Source organism: Poecilia latipinna, unplaced genomic scaffold (genome assembly GCF_001443285.1).
Source record: "Poecilia latipinna isolate Pla-1442-1.1 unplaced genomic scaffold, P_latipinna-1.0 Scaffold3300, whole genome shotgun sequence".
NCBI lineage: Eukaryota > Metazoa > Chordata > Actinopteri > Cyprinodontiformes > Poeciliidae > Poecilia > Poecilia latipinna.
In genome coordinates, this window is record NW_015115916.1 from 16979 (window position 1) to 39094 (window position 22116).

The 22116-nt window shown below is 41.0% G+C and overlaps 1 protein-coding gene across 1 annotated transcript in view; it reads right to left on the minus strand.

Moving 5' to 3' along the window:
• The window catches only part of LOC106940618 (guanine nucleotide-binding protein subunit beta-like protein 1), a 24896-nt gene extending 11039 nt beyond the window's left edge, over positions 1–13857 (minus strand). Inside the window, exons 1-4 of the mRNA XM_015023397.1 lie at positions 13754–13857; positions 5284–5418; positions 4774–4899; positions 4156–4318 (exon numbers count right to left, since the gene is read on the minus strand). Coding sequence (XP_014878883.1) covers positions 4156–4318; positions 4774–4899; positions 5284–5393 — 399 coding nt within the window. The 5' untranslated portion in view covers positions 5394–5418; positions 13754–13857. The remainder of the gene's footprint in view (positions 1–4155; positions 4319–4773; positions 4900–5283; positions 5419–13753) is intronic.
• Positions 13858–22116: the final 8259 nt, after the last annotated feature.

Genomic DNA, 22116 nt, shown 5'->3' on the forward strand with positions numbered 1-22116 from the left:
GTTTGTGGTTTGAAGTTGTGTTCAGCAACCCAGAGTCAACAACTTTCACTGCAATTACGCTGATATTTTTGTTCATGCTTTGGTGGACAGAGTGTCAAGGAGCAGCAAATTTCAAGCTTACCTGCAGGTTTTTTTTTTTTTTGTTGTTGTTGATTTTAGGTCTGGACTTTTGACTGGGTCATTTCATCGTAGCTCTGGCTTTTCACCCAGTCTTGCTTTCTCGCTGGAAGTTCAACATCCTCCACATGATGCTGCCTCCACCATGACACTAATGTGTTTTCTGCCACACATTGCAAACTGAGTGTAGGTCAAACAGTTTGACTGGAGCTCCATCTTCCACTTGTTTTCTGTGTTCCCTTCATGGCTTGTGGCAAACACCGATCAGGACTTCATATGATGTGTTGGATAACAGCCGAGATTTGTGCTGCACCTCACTAATAATAATAATAATCGCACTGCAAAAACTAAATCTTACCAAATATTTTTGGTCTAGATTCTAGTGCAAATATCTTAGTTTACTTGAAATAAGACAAAGCTAACTTAGAAGTAACTTTTTAGCAAGAAACAGGAGCTTGTTTTAAGTCAACAATTGAGAAAAAGTGGCAGATTATTTCACGGATAAGCCGTTACTTTTTCATCAATATCAATAAATTATTAAAACAAGTGAAGCCGACATCAGAACACATCTGGTTGCACTGTGTTTTATTTAGCAGTATTAAAACATAAGGGATGGTAAATTCAAACAGAATTACAGTACGTGAAAAATAAATAAATTAGAAAAATATTTTCTAACGTTTCTTCTGCTTCACAATTGTACTAAATCGTGTGTTGGTCCATCACACACATTTCGAATACATTACTTTGAAGTTTGTAGTGTGGCAAAATATGAAAAGGTTCAGGGGTGATTAAAACCTTTATGTGCACTGTATTTAGCCTAATTAAATTCAAATTATTTTTGTATATTTACCTTAATGAATCAGTCTTCACGACGGGAGGAAAGCTACATATTTTGAGGGTTAGCACACTTGCGGGTGCAATATCTGTTTACAAGGTGCAAGTTATAACCTGCCTTCAGATTTCAAACATCACAGCTGCAACCAGAATCATGTCATTATAATTACAGTTTTTTCTTTTTGTTTGTTTTTTTTTTTTTTTTTAGACTTCCACAGATCATTCTACCACCAGCCAGCACTTAGCTGTCTGTAATCCATCCAGCTACAGCCTGACCCGGCGACATGACATGAGCCCCCAAATCAACTTCTAATAAAAACGATGGAGTGATAAAGTGTGCGGGTCTGTACCCACATTAGGGGCAAAACTAACTCCTCCGGCTTCCTCCCGGCCGACGATTCGCATATTCATCGTCATTAGGCCTCACGTTAAACAGGCCTTTAAGGGAGTGATCTGTATTTTATCACTAGGCCACATCTGTCCTCCATGTTTACCTCTGCGTGCCTGACAAAGGGAGCTTTTAAGGCTCCTCTGTGCCTCAGGTGATCTCTGTTCTTGTGTGGCATCGAACTGCCCCATAAATAAAACACTCACGCTATTAATTAATGGTTCTGCCACAGCAGTTATCTGCTGCTGGCAGGAATGTCAATGTGAGCAGTAAATAGAGAAAAAACACCCTCAGTAGGAACTTTTTGTTTTGTCTACTTTCATGTCATATATCCAAATACTGACCTGTTTTGGTTTTTTTTTTTTTTTTTTGCACATGGTAAATCACGCTATTGTGCGTGCTTATTGGCATGAGCCTGTGCATTGTTTCTGCAGAAATTCGTTAATGAGGGTGTTTTACTTGCACATGCATGATAAGCATCTGTCTTGGTCCGTTATGTCTGTGGAATGGGGTGGAGATGCCAAATGACAAAAAAAAAAAAAGGAGGGCTGCAGTCCGTTTTGGTCTGCCCTCAATGGCTGCATAGGTGTGCCTCTGTCTGTGTCTGTTGGGACAATAGCATTATTGAGGTGCTGGGAGTCACAGGCGCCCCGCTGGCCGGGCATGCCGGACCCGGGGGTTAGCGGAGGCACGTCTGACCGGATCAGGTGACCGCCCCCAGCCCTTTCAAGTTGCACGTAACATGAATCTGGAGGCAATAAAAGATGGCTGAATGAGCTTTTGGCTGCCTTCTCCCCATCCAGTCTCACCTCTCAGACAGTGGCTCCACACAAAAACCGTACAAGCTCGCGGGCGTCGTGAATTAACTACGAGACGGACAGAAGTGTGATCTCATTCCAAGTTAACTTCTTTTTTTTTTCTCCCTGTGTAAAGCAGACGCCTGGACTATTTAATCAATCAAAACGGATTTCGTCATTTGTTACCGTCTGAAACTCACAATTTAGCTTACTCTCGAAGGATCGCTGAGGGCTATTAGGCGCTTTAGACAAGAGCATTCAATAAAAAGGAAAGTCACCAGCCGCGACCGCAACCGACCGATATTTAGCTCCTGGTCCAGATTAAATTCTTCCACAGAGGTTTAATAAGGAAAACATTCTGATTACTGTTTGACAGTTCCTGGCTTAAAATATTAGATTTACAGTGTTGGTGAGAATTTATTTAGATAACAATCCCTTGGTAAATCGCAGAGAAGCCACACATTTTTGGTAGCAATCAACAAGCCTATGGCGCGATCCTGGTTAGATGTTTAAGAACTTGTATGAATTGGAGGAGTTCATTTAAATTGGTTGGTTTCCAGCACAGAAACCAATCAGTGTTCATATATTTTCAATAGGGTGGAAGTCCAGGTCACTCTAGAAGTCCATTAGCTCGTCCCCCATGATGATGCTACCACCACCATGCATGACATTTCGTCTTTTACTATGACTAAATTGGGTTATCTTTGACTCGTGAAACCATGAAACGAGTTTTGTAAAATTGCATTTAGGCTTAAGCATCAGTTTTTGTAGCTGCTGTTTCTGTTTTGGCTGACAGGCAGTTATTTAGTCATAATTTTACTGACAAAAAAAATTACAACAGTTTTCAAAAAAAAAAAAAAAAAAAAAAATCCTACCTGCAAAATACTAAATAAAATAAAATCCTGAAAGAGGGGAAGTGTGATATAAATGCTTGACAGTTTTGGTAGGTTTTTAAAAACCAAATGAAAATACTGACTGAGACGTAATCCAGTCAGATTTAATATTTGTCAAATAGAAAAAAAAGAGTCAGAAGGAAGTAATGAACTCAAGTATTTAACATCATAATTACAGTAAAACTGTTACACATTACATGCATACACATAAAGTTGAGGTAAAACAGGCCAAATCTCAACGTGACATACCTTTAGATAATTAAATGTTTTAAATTTTTGAAATGTGTAAAGTTTCAGATTGTTGCACTACTGGCATTGCCTTTACAATTTTTTCATTTAAAGAAGAATTGTCTGTATATTTTGAGTACGAAACATTACATTAAGGATTTTTCGCTTTTAAAACTTAATTATTTTTTTCAAAAGTTACATAAAGAGTTATAAATGTTTTATGTCAGTGTAAAAATGGTGAAAGGACTGAATTTATGTAGCGCTTTTCTAAAAGTACTTACAACTCAAAGAGCTTAAGACTAGACTTTCACACATTGACACACAATTTAAGGCAAATTAACTTTAAACTATCAGATGCAGCTTAGAGAAAATTTACAACCAATTCAAAAGGTGTAGATTGACATTTGTCTTTAAAGTTGATTGAGATATAACCAATCCGTCCAGGAAAACAACACTACAAATCCATTTATAAAATCTCCAGATTAATGACACTGTGTTTGGTATTAAGTTCATGCTCTTCCCTGCTGTTTTCCTAATGATGTCATTCTGATTACTGTTTGACAGTTGTGTCTGCAGATTTTATGTTTATGTGTCATGTTAAGTCTTGACAAACTCACTCGCAATCCTTGAGTGGATTCAGAAATAAGAAAGCAGCTCTTGCTTAGACATACAGTTATCCGTTAACAAATAATGGACTAAAAGCCAAATAAACCCCCAAAAAAACATTAGTTTTCGGTATCAACAAAGAAACTGTTGACAATTCTTTTGCACTAGTGCACTGCTTATTACACTAGTAATAAAAGGATGCATGTTGCAAGAAAGGCTATATTAGCAGCTAGTTACCGCTAGATTTAACCATCTCAAATTTTAGAAATACCCTTTGTGCCTGACCTCTCACCTCTTCGGTCTGCGGGCCAGCAAAGGCCAGCAGGTAGCTGGATGGGCTCATTTCCAGCACGGAGCACTGACAGAATCCAACACTGCCTGTCCACACGGAGTCCAGCGCCTCGCTGCGGCCTTCTGTCAGATCCCACAGGCAGACCCGCATGTCACGTCCCTGACTGCTCCATTTACAAAGAGAAGAAGAAAAAGGGACAAAAGCTATACTTATTAAGATCCATACACAAATGGATAGTCAACTTAAATTGTCACTCTGAGATTTAAAAGCATTTACTGACAGTAGTCTATGCTTTACTAAATAAATCCTTAAATTCTGTCTTCAGAGTCAGTGCAAGTCGACACCAAACAGTTCAAACACTCGGCTTTTTATGAACAGAGTCTTATTTTACAACGTCACCGTTGGGAAAAAAAAAAAACACAAAATATGCAAAGATAGCCAAACTGCACTGGAGTAAGAAGTGTGAGTGACTGATTATCTTTATGATGTTTGCCTCTAACCAAAGCAAAAAGTCCTAATGTGGTAAAGCAATAGGAACAGACGAAGATAAAGTTTTGCAGGTGGGTCCAGCAGCAGGTGTCTGCAGACCGACCAATAGGAGCGGATCTTGAGACTTACCTGATGAGTGTATCTTCTGTCCGCAGCGTGCTGACCCAGATGACTGAATTACCTCCATGACCCTCCAGAACCCGCTCTGCCCTCCGGCTGTTCAGGTTCCAGATGTGGACGGCGCCTTTTGCAGACCTGCAAAATTGTGCAAACACCTGGTTATTTACAAAGTCTCTACCGCAAACGTACAAACACCAGATTTATTTGTTTTATTCTAAAAAATACAGAGGTTTTGTCAATAATCTACTGAGGTATAACATAAAAAAATTTTTTAACACTACTCAACTCACAGCTCCACCCACAAGTTATTAGATAAGTTTTTTTCTTTAATGCAAAATGCATATAGATCTAATAGTTATTTAACTGCAGTTATTAATATGTTGCTCTTTCAGCAAATTACCTTTTTCAGTGTCTGTAAAGACCACTTTATGATTGGATTCCTGAATTAGTTGACACTTATCTCAACAATCGATTCATCGCGATTAATCTAATTAATCGTTTCAGCCCTCATTGACTCACCCAGAAAACAGCAGGGGGGTGTCGCCTCCAGAGCAGCTGAAGTGGAGGGTGTTAAGAGGAGCGCCGGCCCCTCTTAAGGTATAAACGGGACGTGGAGCTGGACGAGACATCGACCAATCAGGTGCAGGCCAAACACTGAAAGACAAAATTACATTGGACTCCATTGAAAACATGCCTTGGTGACCGATAAAAACTGTGCTTCTGCCACTTTTGCAAAGCCCTCCAACAAAGAGACGAGATCAGCCAAGTCATTTCATCAACAAACAAACAGCTACGACTTTGTTGTTGCACAAACCTCTAACAGAGGCTTATCTGAGATTAGCTCCCTTTTGCCTTCAAGGCAAAACACAGGACTCGGCGTCTTCATTTCCTATTTTCTCTGTAAGAGCAACCACCCTCCTACCTTTTTTTATGATTTCATGTGATAACAACTCTCTTAGTCAACGCATCATAAATCAAAAGTCGTGACACTTTAATTACAGTAAACACACAAGAAATTGGGGCTCGTCATTCCTCTCCTGATCAACAGCCGTTGTCCCAGAGGCAAAGGTAACATCTCAGACTTTCATTTCGGTTGTTGGCTGGGCAGGCGACGAAACCGAATCAACCACAGACACGCTGGGAGGAAACGACTCTCCTACGTGAAACTCGGTTTATTTTCTCATGCGAGGAACTCTTTGTGATTCTTGGTTAAATCCGATGTTTTTACAAAAACCCGTTTTAAAAAAATCAAGGTGTTGCACAGATTTTAGAGGTTGCATTCCTTGAGATCTTACTCCTTCCAGCATATATTGCTTCTGATCACGACTGAATGAACTCTTTGACGTCGTGAGTCAGCACAGGAACAGCTAAAGTAAATCCGAAAGTTTTCTGGAACATTTTGAAATACGAGAAACGATATGAAATCATAAACTTAACCCTCGTGCATGCGAGAACTGAGGCAAATGTAGAGGACTATGGCAAATGATACAAGTTTTACGTGTGTGGGGTCGGTTGGACCACATTTCTACATACAAGGGTTAATGTAGCATTCAGGTGTACTTGGCAGGTTAAAAAGCGGCTTCTCTACGATCGGCCTTCCTGGTTTACTTTTACTCATCATAACCCCCTGCAATCAGCAGACACTGAAACTGGAGCCTGAGGCATTCAGAAGCAGCTCATTTCAGGAGGTTAGTGGTTAAATTGTCCATGTCAACTTGTGAAGCAGAGAGACAGAGACCCCCGACAAGCCCGCCTAATTAAGCTCAAAGGACCGCAGTCACACAAGGACACAGTCGCTACGCCAGCTCCTCAAGAACAGGTACACAGTCTTCTGATTTGTTCTTTTTGTCGCCTTTTGTTCGTATTTTTTGGGGGGCCGTTGAGGCGTTGCACGTTTGGACAATATTTTTTCCCTCTGGTTTTGGATGATGGGCAGCAGGAAATACTTTTATTCTTAATTTTGGACAGGTGTTATGATGCGCAACTGTGGCAACACGGTGATGTTTTTACAGCTGGGAGCAACTGACTAGCATCCAAACAACTTAACTGATACCTGAATGACGACGACTGAAAATCCCTGAAGTCTTGAAAAGGAGGTTTCATGGATGCAAGCAGAGAAAGGAAGAAGTTCAAACTCTCTTCCATCTATCAAAATCTATTCACACTGAGCAAGCATCAGACATCTGACTCCAACATCTCTCTGCCCATCTAGTCAAACACAGATTAAAGAAAAAAAAACAAACAAAAAAAACACGAGTGGCCAAAGCAAGTGAGATGGATTAGCAGTTCTTGCCAACAAATGATGGTGACATCCAAGATCTTCTATTGTGGAATATCGTCTCTGCTATCCAAATATTGAGTTGTCAGAATGTCATGATAGTCATTAGACTTTCATACAGTAACAGTCTTCAGTCAGAGTCCTGATTTGTTGCAAAACTGACTGCTACTGGAGACGAGTTATGACAACATTATTTAGTTTCTCTTTGGGGTGAATAAAGTATTCCTGTAGTTGAATGGACTTAAATTGAATGTACCCTTCCATTGTTTTTTTAAATTCTAGAAAACCAAAAGTAACACATGCACAAAATTATGACTGCTTGAGACAGTAGTATTTATCAATGAGGACCAATCAATCAGTCAGTGGTGGGAAATGGATGGTTTTACAAATATCTAGGAATCCTACACAATTTTCAAGGCAAAATTCCATTTAGACAATCCACCTATCCATCCGTCACACATGGCCACACACAATAAGTCCAGATAATCTTTTATTTAAAAATCAGGGTAGTAAACCTACAGGGAAACATATTACATTCCAGACTTTTCAGCCTGTTTACATCCCTGTTGATCAGGAGATCTGAATTTTCCTTTTTTTTTTTTTTTTTGGATCACTAAATGAATCAAAACTGAAAAATCTAACTTTTTTTTCCCAGTATATAAACACAACAAACAGAAGGTATCTTTGACTAACTCTGTCATGCAATGGGGATGTTCTTTGATTCCCTTAATTTTCTCCTGGATTCAAAACGACTTTCTCAATCAAAGAACCAGCAGCACATGTTTAACTTCAAGGTCAATGTTTGTTGCACGTAGTAGCTGAATTAAAACAACATCTTAGAAAGACAAGAAGTGCAATTTCCTGAAATTGTAATAAGGCTTCCAAGAAACTCCAAAACTAAGATACGTCTGGAAAAACCTGATCAGGACACCGCTTGTATTTATACGCATCTACAAAGTAAACCAATAACTTTGTTTTGGTGTTGTTTATGAAAGGGAAGGTAAAAAAGAAAAGAAAATCATTGAGTTTTGTTAGGGGGGGGGTATCTGTTAAGCCGTTCCTTCAGTGAAAGGTGGGTAAGGCTGCATTCCTGAGCAGGAGGCTCATCCTGATAACAGGTGGATTAAGCATCTCTTATTATCCTCTTGCAGCAAGCTTGATGAAGCTCTGAGTCAGAGAAACAACAGCAGAAAACTGGCTCCTCTCATTGTCTAAAAAAGCAAAAGCTGCAAATCTTTCCACCCATGCGTCATAACCAGCTGTCAGTCAAAGAAACAACTTCCCAGGCCAGGAGCAAGGTGAACTGGCTCCTCGGTGGCAGGTTTGGGAGAAAATGCAACAGTTTTGACATTTAAAGCAAGCAGAAAAACAGCCTTCTAATTTCGAAGCTGGAAATGACTTTAAACCCGGAGTAACTGTGTTCAACTTCCAGATTTAAAATCCTGATCAGTGCAAAAGGTTCATGTTATGAAATAGTGAGGTTTGGAAATGTATGTTTCTTGTTCCTTAATTGGTTGTATGGTAAATATGTCAATGATTTCTTTGTTTATTTTCCACTTTACTATTCAGAAGTTCCAATATTTGCACAATATTTCATATGTCTGTGATTACATCATTTCTAAAGATAAATCAGGCAGTTCAACTAATTGGACTTGAGAAGCTTTTTCACCTAATAGGTTTTTTTTTAAAAACCTTTACTTGGGTGATTTCTTGAATCTACACTTGGAAAACCTCATATTCACTGAGATGCTACTAGAACCAAAGCAACATATAAGTGCGTTTGCCACTTTATCCCCAAAACCACAAGTTCCTCCTGGGAGTGCTGCCACTCTTTTTGTGTTTTTTTTTTCCCAGGCATCAGCCATTTCCAGTCCCTGAAACTGCCTCCAACAATGGCTCCTGTTGTTGTGGCTGCGAGTGGGTCGCCCACAAACCCAAACACAAACACGCAGGCGGCTTGGGAAAAGAGAGACAGATACTGCAAACAAACAAACCATCGGCGAGATGTCACTCAAACGGACCCTTAGAGCCTTGCTCGCCAAATGACGGAGGTGGCCGAGCAAACAGTCCGGCCGACGTTTGTCAAATTCTTTCTATTGAAATCTCTCAAGTGTGCGCGTTTTGCTTCCCAGTTCGGCTGTGGAAGACGGGACTTGTTTTTTTTTTACAAACAGCTGACTGGATCCATCCCACACGCATTCTGCATCGGTTTGCAGAAGGAAAACAGGTCAGCAGAACTACGCTTCGCCCGGTTTACATCCTGGAAAAGATTCTCTGACTTACAGAGAAGAGTAATGAAGATGCATTATTAAACCCGGGTGCCACGGACCAGGCCGTAATAAATCAGGTTGACTGGTTAATATACAGGAGCCAGCAAGAAGAAGAGTACCAAGGCTCCTGCTGGCCTCCAAACAGATAAGACAGCTTGGGGGTAATCTGACTCTAAGACTGTGGATAAAGGCAGTTTGTCTCTTCTTGGGCTGTCTGTCCACACCTACCAGGTAATTAGGCCTAATTATGAGAGAAAGGTCTGCTTCCCCTTCATGTTATTAAATAAGAGCCAGCCTCGTCCGCCAAGGATCTCTCAACACCATCGAAGGGGCTGGCGACCTCCAGATCAAACAGTCACTATCTGTGCCCCCTCGTGCCCCCACGACTGCAGCAAAGCTCCTCTCCCCATCTTCATCGCAGCGTGTGTCAGGCGTATTCGTTATGATATTCTGCATCAAAGTTTAGAGGCAAGGGAGGGATGCCTGTCCACATTCCTCGCCTTGCTCTGTACAGAGTATCAAGTGATCCCAGCAGCAGCTACCCACCTGAGTTGCCCCCTTTGTCAAAAATAAGATGTGCCATTCATAAATAAGAGCGAGCAGGAAGGGAGGGGCATGCCGATCACAAGGGTGTATTATAGGAGCTTTGTAATGGGCCCGCTTCACGGGAGCCAATACGGAGGATCCGGAGATGCGAGCTCCGATATCGGACCAGTCGAGCATGAGACGTGAGCCGAACGATGAAAACCCAAAACCGACACCTGGCGAAGAAGTTCCAGTTAGGCGTGGCTCGGCCGACGGTAAAACGTTACAGTCTCGAAGCTGCTACGATTTCTCAGACATAGTAATTTCACAGAGACGCCAGACAAAGCGACTGGACGTTTCAATTTCCGTATGAAGCTCAAAGTAGCAGCAGCTCAATTCACTGCTTAACCAATCAAAACCCTCATTTTTTGACACACTTGGCGCCTTACGACCCACTTCGCTCAATGGTTTTTCATGTAGTTTCATGAATTACAAAAATGAGCAACCATAAAGCTATTTAAATCTACCATATAATTTGATTCAATTGCATGTTATTTTCTGAAGAATTCATGCAACACATTATTTCCACTTCTTCTGGTTCCTATCCCTGGTTGGGTCAGTCAACTTTCAAAATTATTAAAGTTGACTACAATAGTAATCAACCTTTTAAGGGAAGATGTCATTTATTGGAGATAGGGTTGGGCAATATGGAGTTAAAAGTTTTATCACAGGGTTTGGGGTACTATTATAGCAATAAAAATGACAAGAACTATATATTATTTGTTACTATGACACAGCAATCAAAACCTGACAAACACAAATGCTGCTTTTGGAAAACACACCCATTTGTAACCCGGTTCTTTAGCATGCCAGTCATATAAATTAATGTGATTTTTAATCACTAAACTGTTCACACTAATTGTATTTACTCATATTTTACTGATATTTATTGATGTTCTCATTGATAAAACAGTGGAGAAAATACTAAAACTAACAATCCCCACAATACTGACGGTTTTAGGGATTTTTAAATAGCATTAATTGGAACTTATGACAACAATAAATCAAAAGTCTTATAAGAAATATAATAAATGAGAAACAATGCGATAAATGCCCACCCCTTAATTTGAACCATAAAACATTTAAATACAGTAGAGTGGATCTAGATTACTTTAAATCAGGGATGTCCAAAGTTAAATACAACACAGAGTATTTGTGTTTTATAACCATTCTTTTTTATAAGTAGAACCACGTCTATGTAGAGACTTTTACTGAAAAGCTACTGTACCCAGGTCAGATTTGATGTAATTTATAAAACTTGGTGAAATATAGCAAGCATTTTGGAAGAAAGTGACTTTTTTTTTTTTCTTGAATAAAAAAATCAAACAACTTTAATTGTTTTTTTTTTTTTTTTGAAATTTTTCTAAATGTTTTTACTTTTTGGTTTTGGCCCATGTGACAAAAAGTTTGGCCACCCCCACCTTAAATCATTGATCAGTCTCAATGCACGGTCTAATCTTTGGCTAACCCATCGTACCTCATCTATTCAGAACCCTTATCCGTTGCTTTCATGCATTTTACTGTCTGAACGTAATGGTATTTTTACCTCGCGGACTGGTCAGTAGGTGGTGAACTCACCATTAGTCAGCCCTTCTGTCCTGACCCTCCCCCGCCTAATGCAAGTCCTCCTGAGGAGGAAGCCGATGTGCCGAATAGAGAGCAAGCTCCATTACTGAGGTCCAGTTGGAAAAAACAGCAAGGGAAGCGTCACGCCCTTTATTGTGTCTTGGTGGGGGTATCGAGGCTGGACAAACAGCCCGGTGTCAGATAGAGGCTGAAGTCAGACACAAGTGCACCAACACCCACTGTCAGTCACAGATCCAATGAGCGGGAAGCGGTAGCATTGTTCGCATGAATGGCGTGAATGCTAAGCAGGGGCCATGGCAGATAAGGGCTCAATGCCTTGTGGGTGTCGCTGAGCCAGTCACAGATGGAGCAGCATGTCAGGAAGACCTGATTTAGGAGGTTCTGACTGTGGTCAACAGGTACCAGGAGCCTTATCTGTTTGCATTATCAGCCATTTCCTCCGTGAGGTCATCTACCTGGGCACTACGGCACAAAGGGACACAAGAGGGTTGACAGCTCAAGTGTCATCATACATCCCCACACTTTTTTTTTTTTTTTGGGTGTGATGGTTCTTCTGGATATGGGGTGGATTTGGCTGTGAATACAGAACAAGGAAGGGCTTATTGTGCTGTAATCCCAATAATGCAACTAGAGATTAAGAGCAGGGGAGAAAAAACAAAAAAACAAAAACAGGAGTTACAGCATGTCAAACATGACACCCCTCACTGGTTCAGCTGTCAGTCATGTTTAGGGAGGTATGAGCAAGTTGGTGCACACCAAACTAAGAACATTTATTTTTTTGGCAGAGTTTAAATAGTTTAACTATTAGTACATAGTGGAGATCTTCCAGAGCCCAACCTTGTAAATATTTAATACACCTGTCAAAGTAGTGTACTCTCACTACACTCCAGTTGAAAATGGATAAAAAGCCTTAAAACAACTTCATCTTGTATTGGAGCAGAATAAACTAACGCTGAAAAATGTTGACATTAACTGTTTTTATTCTAAGCATATTTATTCAGTGGTGAACAAGAGTCCATGTCGAGAAATAAGTGTTTTCAATAAAGTCATCATCAGTGGTACAATTATTGGATCCCTTGCTGCTTTGCAACAATCCATTTTGGCAACAGGACACCGCTCAGTAGAGTGTTTTACTTTTTTTTAAACAACCCTCCACAGCTCTGGGTCCTCTTTTATGCTTTCAGCTCTTCATCTTGATTCTTGATTTTTTCCATCTGTCTCCACAACAAAACCTTCAGTCGTGTTTTCTGCCTACAATCTCAAACTTAGTCACAGGGTTCTAATTAAAGTACTTATAATGTTCATGAAACTCCACATGTTTACATTTATGATGGTAGGACAGAAATGACTCATGAGGAGCCATTTGGCAGATTGATTATCTTAAATGGTTCCTATGGATACCAGGTGAAGACAAGATAATACCGACAGTTAGCTTTGGACATATTTTCCCATCTTACTGTGGTAACATAATTATGAGTCATTGTACCATCATGGAATGAGTGGATTAAAAAAACAGGGGCGTTGATGTCAGGTTTTATTTTTACCACAGGGAAACAGAAGGTAATTGATTACTAACCAGAAGTTCCAAGATACTCGGATCAATTTTAAAAGTATTTTTAAAAATGCTTAATTTAAATTCGTTTAGAATGGATCAATAGGACGGACTGTACAGATGATGACTTTGTTAAAAATAAATATTACTCAACATTGGAATTTTTCTTTCCTGCAAGAATATTAAATAATGATTTAGGAATAGAAAAGCCAATTGAGATCTCGAACACGTCTGTCTCATCCATGCAGCTAAAAAAAACACAAACCCTGGGATTTAAAATAAGGATCGTCAAGTAATCGTGGACATTTGTCTGCTTTTAAAGTAGCTCAGTACTGTGCTTTATTTGTAAAGACCATGTTTAGGTCTGTTGGGCACTGATTGCAGCATGAACGTATGCTAATCTGTTCTTTGAACGGAGCTGGATGCCATCTTCTCCAATGGTGTCCAATGACATTCTCCAGCCGGAAGAGTAACCTAATTTTGAACCTGACCAGCTTACAAATCCACGAAACAATAGTTTCTTAATGTTTGAAAGACTGAGAAGCTGAGCAACAAGCGGGCTAACTTTAGCTAAACACTAGCAACAACCCACAGCTAGAACTACAAACACTGCATAGACAGTATAGTTAAATGGCGGCTGTTGTCAGCCTGCTTTCACAGTCAGTCTAGAGAGCAAAAAAAGAAACCCAACCCACTAAATGTTTAGAAAATAAGTACCATGTCTGGAAGACGGCGGTGCTGTCAAGAGTTGCCAGGGAAACTGAATTTCAAGGAGGACCCCTTCCTTTAGAAGGTGCTGCCCATGTAAGTGCCTGATCAGAAACGTCACTCACTCGCGCGCTCTCTCTTTCTTTCACAAAAGTAGTTACACACACAGGAGCGCGCGTCTCTCTCTCTCTCTCTCCCTCTCTCTGTGTCTTCCTCACTCATCACTCTTACGTGAATAATACTTTGACTTCTATGAACAGTCGCAGATTCTCAGTTAGATTTAGCTCTATACTTGAGAGTATTTTTATATATCTGTACCATTATATTGAATCTCTGGCTGTGTTGTGTTGCTAAAGGTGATTCTCCTCAGTCTTAAGTCTTTTGCAGCCTTTATCAGTTTTTTCCCCTAAGTAATATGAATTTTAATAATGGCCTAGTTAAAGCCCAAAACAAAATTTTATTGAAAAATTGAATGTGGCAAGACCAGAAAAATTGAGGGTCACAGATGCTCTCAATCCAATGTGCCTGAGTTCAAACCATTCTGCGAAGGAGAACGAGTCTTTATGTGCACATCTGTTAAAAACATTTTCCAAAAGGCTCGAGGCTGGTTCAAACCTTTCAGACGGGTTGTTCCATACTTATCAATTACATTCTGAGATTATTTACCATTGAGACATGTGATCATAGCATTTAGAAGACTGAGGAAAAGGAAAGAAGTAAACAGAAACAAATATGAAACTTTGTTCATCTGCACTATTTAGATCTAAAGCCTGATGGCATTTTGATGGCATGCTGGCCTGGAGAATAAAAGGAAAAGTTGGTTTTAGCTCATTCTGAATGCATCAAAGTAACATGTCACATTTTTCATTAAGAAGATCTACTTTCATAACTGCTCTTGTAATATAGCAAAATGTATGATTTTGCAGTCTTGCGTAAAACAAAGAAAAATCTTTTGCAATAAACACAGACTGAGGCATCATCCATTTCAGTCTAATTGTGAAACAGAGACAGAAAACACTGGGCTCTAATCCACAGCGCACACAGGCCTCTTTCATAGGAGCGCTGGGAAAAACCTTTATTTGTCCATTCCTATCATGGAAAAAGCGACTTTCATGCCCGGCTAGGCCCGAGCTGGAAGATTAGCTGAAACTAGAGTGCTTTAAACCTCTTCTGTGGACTTGGATTAGAGTCAGTCAATCTCCCTGAACTCCCCCCCCCCACTCTTGCCTCACCTCCCCCCAAAAAATGAAACAATAAAGAGTGCAGGTGGCTGAGCAGGAGAGAGAAAAGCAAGCAGACAGTTTGAGACTAAGAAAATCAATCAAACTAAACAGCAAAGAAACAGAGGAATAAAATGATTTCACTAGATCAAAAACGTATAAGCGCCCAATGGAATGGCCGACTTCAAACCAATTAGCGCTAATGGAAGTGTCAGGACAGTAAGCCCTCTGCAGGAGGGTGAGGAAGTGTCTCCTGCTCTGCCCAAACAGAGAGCACTGCCGACATCATCATCAATTATTCCTGGCTTCTCACCTTACCCATAAGTTGGATGGGTGCAGAGGGATAATGTCGGGGGGCCCTTGGTCTCCCCGTGGGTCCAAGGGGGGACTGGGAGAGAGTGACAAGGGAGGTGGGGTGTGTGTGTGTGTGTGTGTGTGTGTCTTCTACGGTGTCACCCATCCCTGGAATCCCACTCCTGTTGCAACCCGGGGCAGGCAGGTCACTTTACAGCTCATCACCAAATTAGAAAGGTTGCGGGTCAGACTGGGCAACCAGCGGACCACGGTGGGATTGAAACGGATGAGATCTCTGAGGCTCCAGTCTGTTGGCATTCTGTCCCCAGGCTATTCTCTTATCACAGAGAGGTACAGGTCTCTGGAAAAACTCATGAATAAACCTTAAAATTTGAACAATAATAAAAAAAAATAACATCTTGTTTTTCCACATTTTTCTGGGATTTTATTGTGTGAATGTGAAGAAGAAGAAAAAGACTATAAGAACGTTATTCTTGAAAGAAAGGCATGTAAAGTCTGGATTGCCACACAACAGGTAGAGGACACAGTAAGCCTAGTAACAAAAAAAAAACTGTGTACGGCAGAAAATGAACACAGAAATGAACACACAGATTAACGTTAACATTTCATCCCTACACTAACACATGCTAAATGATACTGTGGGGATGCTCTCTTCAGCAGATTTGGGAACGGAGTGGATAGATGGAGCTAAATCACAGACAATTCTGGAAGAAAACATGTTACATGTTAAGTTTGTGTGGTTTTGGTGAGGTGAGTGGTCACAGTCAATTTACTGTGGTAAGAGTTTTTGAACACTTGCCTTCTGAGAAGTGTTCAAAGTGGTAGAACACTTCATCTGTCTATCCATGTTTAGGTGGTGAAGCAATTGTTCCTTTAAAACTACAAAATATGCTTCTGACCTAATTGTCCAGGGTCTTTGCCATCTTATTGTCTGCGTCCCTGAATGCTTTTGACAATTTTCTTGACTGATGTTTCTAAAATAATTGATGTTACTGTCAACTGCCCAGTAGTTTGAATTGTGCTTTATTCAGCACACCTGATGCAACCAAAGAAAGCCTTTTGTTGCATACCTGAGACCACACCTGATCAGTGAATGCAATCTTTACATTTTGTTTTGTATCTAGCTAGCTCCTTGAACTTTTTGGATTTCCCCAATAAACTTAAGTTGCTGTGGATGCTGTACATTTCTAATTTCATTGTATTCCTGGAGATATTGTGAAGTCCAGTGAAGTTCATGAAGACCCAAGAACTCGCCACTTATTGACAAATGCAGATCCAACAGTACAAATTAAATGGACGTATCAATTTCTCCAGAAAGCAGCCGCACGTTTACAAAAAAAAAAAAAAAAAAAGGAACAACCAAGCAATAACCAAGGCTGAAGCGTACCCTGGAATAGAAGTGCTGCTGTCAATTGTCAATGAATAAGGAAGTTTAACACCAACATGGACTGAAAAGATGTCAAACAAGAAAAAAAAGTTCATTCCAGACGGGAGCTAACTGGCCTACAGAGCAGCTATGGAGTCGAGGTGAGGCCCAGTAATACCTGTCAAGCATGTAGGTGGAAGCATCAGGTTGTGGGTTTAGCTCCCAGTAGTACTGGTGCATAACACACTGTGAATTGAATAATAATAAAAGGAGGGCTACTTTAATGGACCCCTTTGGTAAAAACTAACCTGCAACACTACCAAACAAGTAAGGAATGGTCTAAAGTAGACCCAGAATTTCACATCTTATTGCCTGTCAGAGTGATTTTGTAGATGTACCACAGCAGTACAAACCTCTATCAAATTACACTAAAAACACGCCTAGGTATTTTTCTTAACTCTGAAATCAGTCAAGACTAGAACGCTGTAAGCACATGGATGAGTGTCCATTAAGATGCATCTGTAGAAGAAGAAGTATGTGCCGGTATCATCACATGTGACGGCGAGGCCTTGCTGGCTCATGTTTTTCTTGGGCATCTCTGCAGGTGAGAACGGAGAGAAGTCAGGGAGGGCGAGGAGTGAGCGAGCTGGCTATCACTTTGAGGAGTGGAGCAAAATGCAGTTTTAATGCCACTATCAGCAACACCGAACTGTCCTCCCTTTGTGCAGTGAAAGCAGGGAGGCAACCCGTGTCTGGCTTAATGTTCCTATCAGTTCTTTTGTGAAACTCCCCATTTTTAAAGACGGAGCCGTTTCTCAAGGTCCTGTCCTCAAAAACGAGTAGAACAAGCAGAAATGGTATCTCTAATCTTGCTGCTAAGCATCAGAAACAGCGCTTGTGAATGCATCTCATGTATGTTCAAGATTTAATCGTCTTTCTTTTAGTGTTTAAGGAGTAACATTAATGCAAGTACCAGTGTCATTGTGTAGGGAAGGAAGATGGACAGAGATGGAAGTAAATAGAATGCAATCCTCAAAGATCTCTATCCGATCTGACTTGAAAAAGTTATTTGCCCCGTTACCTGTTTGCTCTATTTTGACCTTCTTGTCAGACTTAACAGTCTGTGTATGTATCATCACAGCATTAAGGTTTTGGAAATATATCCTAAGGTATTTATCTAAGTAATGGATGTTTTAAAATGCTGACATTTTCTGAGTTATTTCTTCTTCTTCCTCTTATTATTATGCATTTTTTATTCCAAAACCTATTGCATTAAAATTGATGCTCTTATACAGTATTTTTCAGATGAATGTTTTACTGATGATATCTCTTATGTACATACATGTCTAGCAGAATAAAGTGTTATTTTTCTATCAATACTTTTGCCTTGGTAGTCTTCAATGTCATTAATCCAGGCCACTATGATGTTTGGCAAAGTATTGTCTGCAAACTTTCAACGATTGCAGACAACATTCGGCAAACGCCAAAATGAAACATCATCATTGAACATTGGCTGGACGTTTGCCAGATGTTGGCTGAACGTTCGCAGACAATGTCCATTAGAAAGTTAAAGGTGTTTTATTTTGACGTTCAGCGAACGTTGTCTGCAAGCGTTCATAGAACGTTCAAGGTGACGAGTGTGGACACAAGTAAATGCTGCACAAGATTCTCTCCAGCTTGACCACACATGGTACAGTCACGCACCGTCTCATGCAAATACAGACCAGTGTCTTTCTTCAGATAAGCGCCAAAAAAATAAACCCAGTCAGCCATAACTATGTAAGCTGTGCTTCAGAAGAAGCACAGCTTACACAGCACATCCACAATTGAGTTCAGTGTTTATGTGAGAGCCTGATTAAATCACAAGCCACCCGCCGCTTTTATTAGCTAAACAGGACAGAATCTGTCAGACAGAAGTCACAAGGCGAGGTTGACGTGCACTCTGTCTCCGCTACTCGACCCGTCTGCGTCTTGTCCTAGTAGAAGGATGGCTGTGGCGTGGACATGACAATCCACGGGAGTTGTGATTTGTGCGCAGTTCAGGCCGGAGAAGTTTCTCCCAACTGCAGCCAGATGTGCTGGCTGCAGTTTGGGGGAAGCAGTCAAGCAGTCATGGCAGTGGAAGACACTTTGATTTATGTGACGTGACTCAGACTGATAACACCTGAGCCCTGAAGCAGACCCTGTCGGAGGGAAGCTGTCAGCTCGGTGTTGATGATTTCTCGGCTCTGCTGGTGTTCGGCGAATTCTGTCGGAAGCAAAAAGCAGTTTGTTAGGCAGCAGCTTGTAAAACGGATTAGCTCCTAAATTGTGTCAAGTTCAGATCAGAGCGGAAATATGTCCTCTCTGGGCTGCTTAGGCTGATGTAACACTGGGTTTTTAAGATTTAGCTTCATTTCAAGATGTATTATCCAGACAGTTTAGGAAATGTTCACCATATATGGGTTTTTTTTGGCAAGTTTAGAACAAGCAGTAAAATATATTATATAAAAAGAGGTCTACCAAAGTCAGCAGTATTCACTGTCCTGCATTTATTGAACATTTTCATTAGTGAATGTATTGTGGTTGGGATTTTATGTGATATCACCTTTTGCTGCTGTTACAGCAAAACCAGATTCAGTATAATTCGACTCTGCCTGCTTCGATCATGCAGAATTTCTCTTTTGTAAAATTTGCTGAAGTTCAGTAAAATTAGATTAAGAGCATCTGGGAACATCAGGTTTCACTGGTGGCGCTGATTTATTAATCGTACTTACATTTCTGTTTAGTGCTCTCCTTGCTTTGTAACATCTTCAGATCGTCATTGTGCACGATGATGATGATGTGGGTATGGAGGATTTTGGGTAGTGGTCAGTCCTGCAATGATTCTGAAAAGGGCTTTGATTGAGGGACGTTGCCGTCTGTTGAACTGTCATGAGATGCTAACAGCTCAATTTTCAGGGAGCAGACAATTTTCCACCGTAGCATGTCCTGGATGACGTCAGCTGTTGGCAAGCTCCACTCATCCACCTCCTTTACTTTTATCAATGACATTGTTCTTTAGTTTTAATGGCCTGACTGAAGCTCAGCCAGACCAGCTTGCCCACTTAGGGCCCTATTGCTCATCTCGGGGCTGGTTCAGTAGTCAACAGCAAATCAATTCGGTAATTAAATCGACATGACGACTGATGTAGGGAAGGAAACTGTATCCGATCCAGCAGACGGTGACTAAGAGGTTGTTTGAGTCCAAATAAAGAGAACAAGACGTGACGCGTCCTGTTTGGATCCAGACATTAAGAGAATGCGAAAGTGATTTGTTTTTGCATGCAAACAGCTCAGGTTTAAACCAACACGATTTGGCAGTCGAGCACGCTCGTGCGCGCACACACGTACACACAAATGTGGCTCCTTTGTTGTGTGCTGTCATCAAACATGAGCTCAGTAAATCTTTGCGCTGCTTCCAGAGGTAATAAGACGGCTTCCTGTGTGGCAGAAGACCTGACTAAATGATTTAGGAGCTGAGGTTACTGATTGGAATCACTCTCTAGATGACTTTTTGGGGATTACATGAACATAAAGCAAACATCTTACTCGCTTGCAGATAGATACCATTGTCTTCTGTGTAAGACCATTTGCTTCTACAGTAAATCTCTTTTCCAAATAACTGCATCCCAGGACAAGCCACATGCATTGAATTTAGGCCATTCCTGTGGGTATTCCTGTTCTTATCAGGGGTCAGATAAGGTCACTTCACTGGCCCTCCACTTCTGCTGGACTACCAAAAAAAAAAAAAAAAAAAAAAAAAAAAAAAAAAAAAAAAAAAATAGAAAAAGAAAAAGAAAAAAAGCACCCTCACCTTGACAGGTGTCCTCCTCCTTTATCACTCTACCTTTTTCATCCAAATATGTCAACAGAGGAAGCGAACGGTCAATGGGAGTTTTGCAGAGGGTACATTTGTTGCAAAGAGACTCGCTGACGTCAGGGCGAGGGAAAGAAATGAGACAACCTTGACATTATCAATTGGGAGTATGCAGCATGCAGATTGTGTTGGCACAGCAGATGGGAGGGAAATGCTCTCGGCAGTGTGTGAAACTGTAAAACATCAGGAAGAACCTTCGTTTTGGTTTAGAAAAGGGGCAGAAGGAGTCCTGTGGCAGCGCAGGGATTAAGCACAACCCACCTATGGAGGCCTTAGTCCTCGACGCGGCCGTCACAGGTTTGAGTCCCGGCCTGATGACCCTCCCTGTTCTCTCATTACCCACTTTTCTGTCAATTCACTATCAAATAAAGGCCACTGGAGCCAATAAAACATTGAAAAAGGGGCAGAATTATGTAAAATAAATTTGTTTTAGCTTTACATTGAGTTATAATGTTATTGACTCTTCAAAAACATACCTGCAGTGTTGCTTTGATTCTTTCTCATGCATGTTTACGAAATCCTTGAATCTCCCGTGGCAAACCATTCAGCTGTGCAAAATGCTTGGTTGGGCTATGACGGCCTTTGAGATGGTTTCCAGGCTCTCAAGCTCCCCCGCTCAGCTCCTTCAGACTAGCCAGCAGCAATTAGCAAACACCTGGTGAAACTGTGCATCTACTGAGCTCATTACATGAACTACTTCTCAGTGAAACGCTGATAAAAACATTGTTAAAGGGTTAATAGAGGAGCCATGTTGTGATGACTTCCTGGAGGTGAAGTTTCAGAAATAGCAGGAGTTTTTGAGGTGACATGGGCCCAACTTCAAGTCATATTTAACATAGACAACATTTTTATAACAACTGAAGGCAGCATAGTTACTTGAACTGTGCTACAAAATTATACAAAGTGGTTGGAAAACATCATACTGCTCTCCTTTAAACTCCTGCTTTGATGGATGGCTGTCAAGACTCCTGATGAGAATCCAGACACTTTAATCAAAGAGACCTCTTTGCACACTACTTGACTGAAATCTGTAGGTAAATCCAACCAAGCACCTTCTTCTTAGACACAAAGTTCCCAGAAGATCCTGTTTGCAGCTACTGCACTCCATCCACGCCCTGCAGGCAGCTCAGCCTGACGGCTCCTGAGCCAGATACCGCCAGAGCAACAACAGTGGCCAAAACTGCGCCATATTCGTCTCTCAACCAGTAATCCTTGCTCTGGTTTATCCTCTCCCTCACGTTTAACACATGTTTACACAAGGTTTGGATCCGTTTCTCCACATCCCAAAGCCTTAGCTGTGACTGCAGCGCATTGCGACTAGCAAGTGTGTTTTAACATGTTACCTGAGTTCTGCTTTTCTCCCCCTCACCCCGAAGCAGGTCTGTTGGAGCTCAAGAGCTAAAGTGACAAAGACCCCGTGAATATCTGACTCACAGACAACTGTCAGCGTTCAATGGGCTGGATTAAGACGGAGCGTAGAGCAGAGCGCACCCTGACATGTTGACATGTTCTGCTAAGTGCATTTCAAGGTGGATTTAACCCGTTTGCTCCATTGTGGAGCAACACAGGAGAC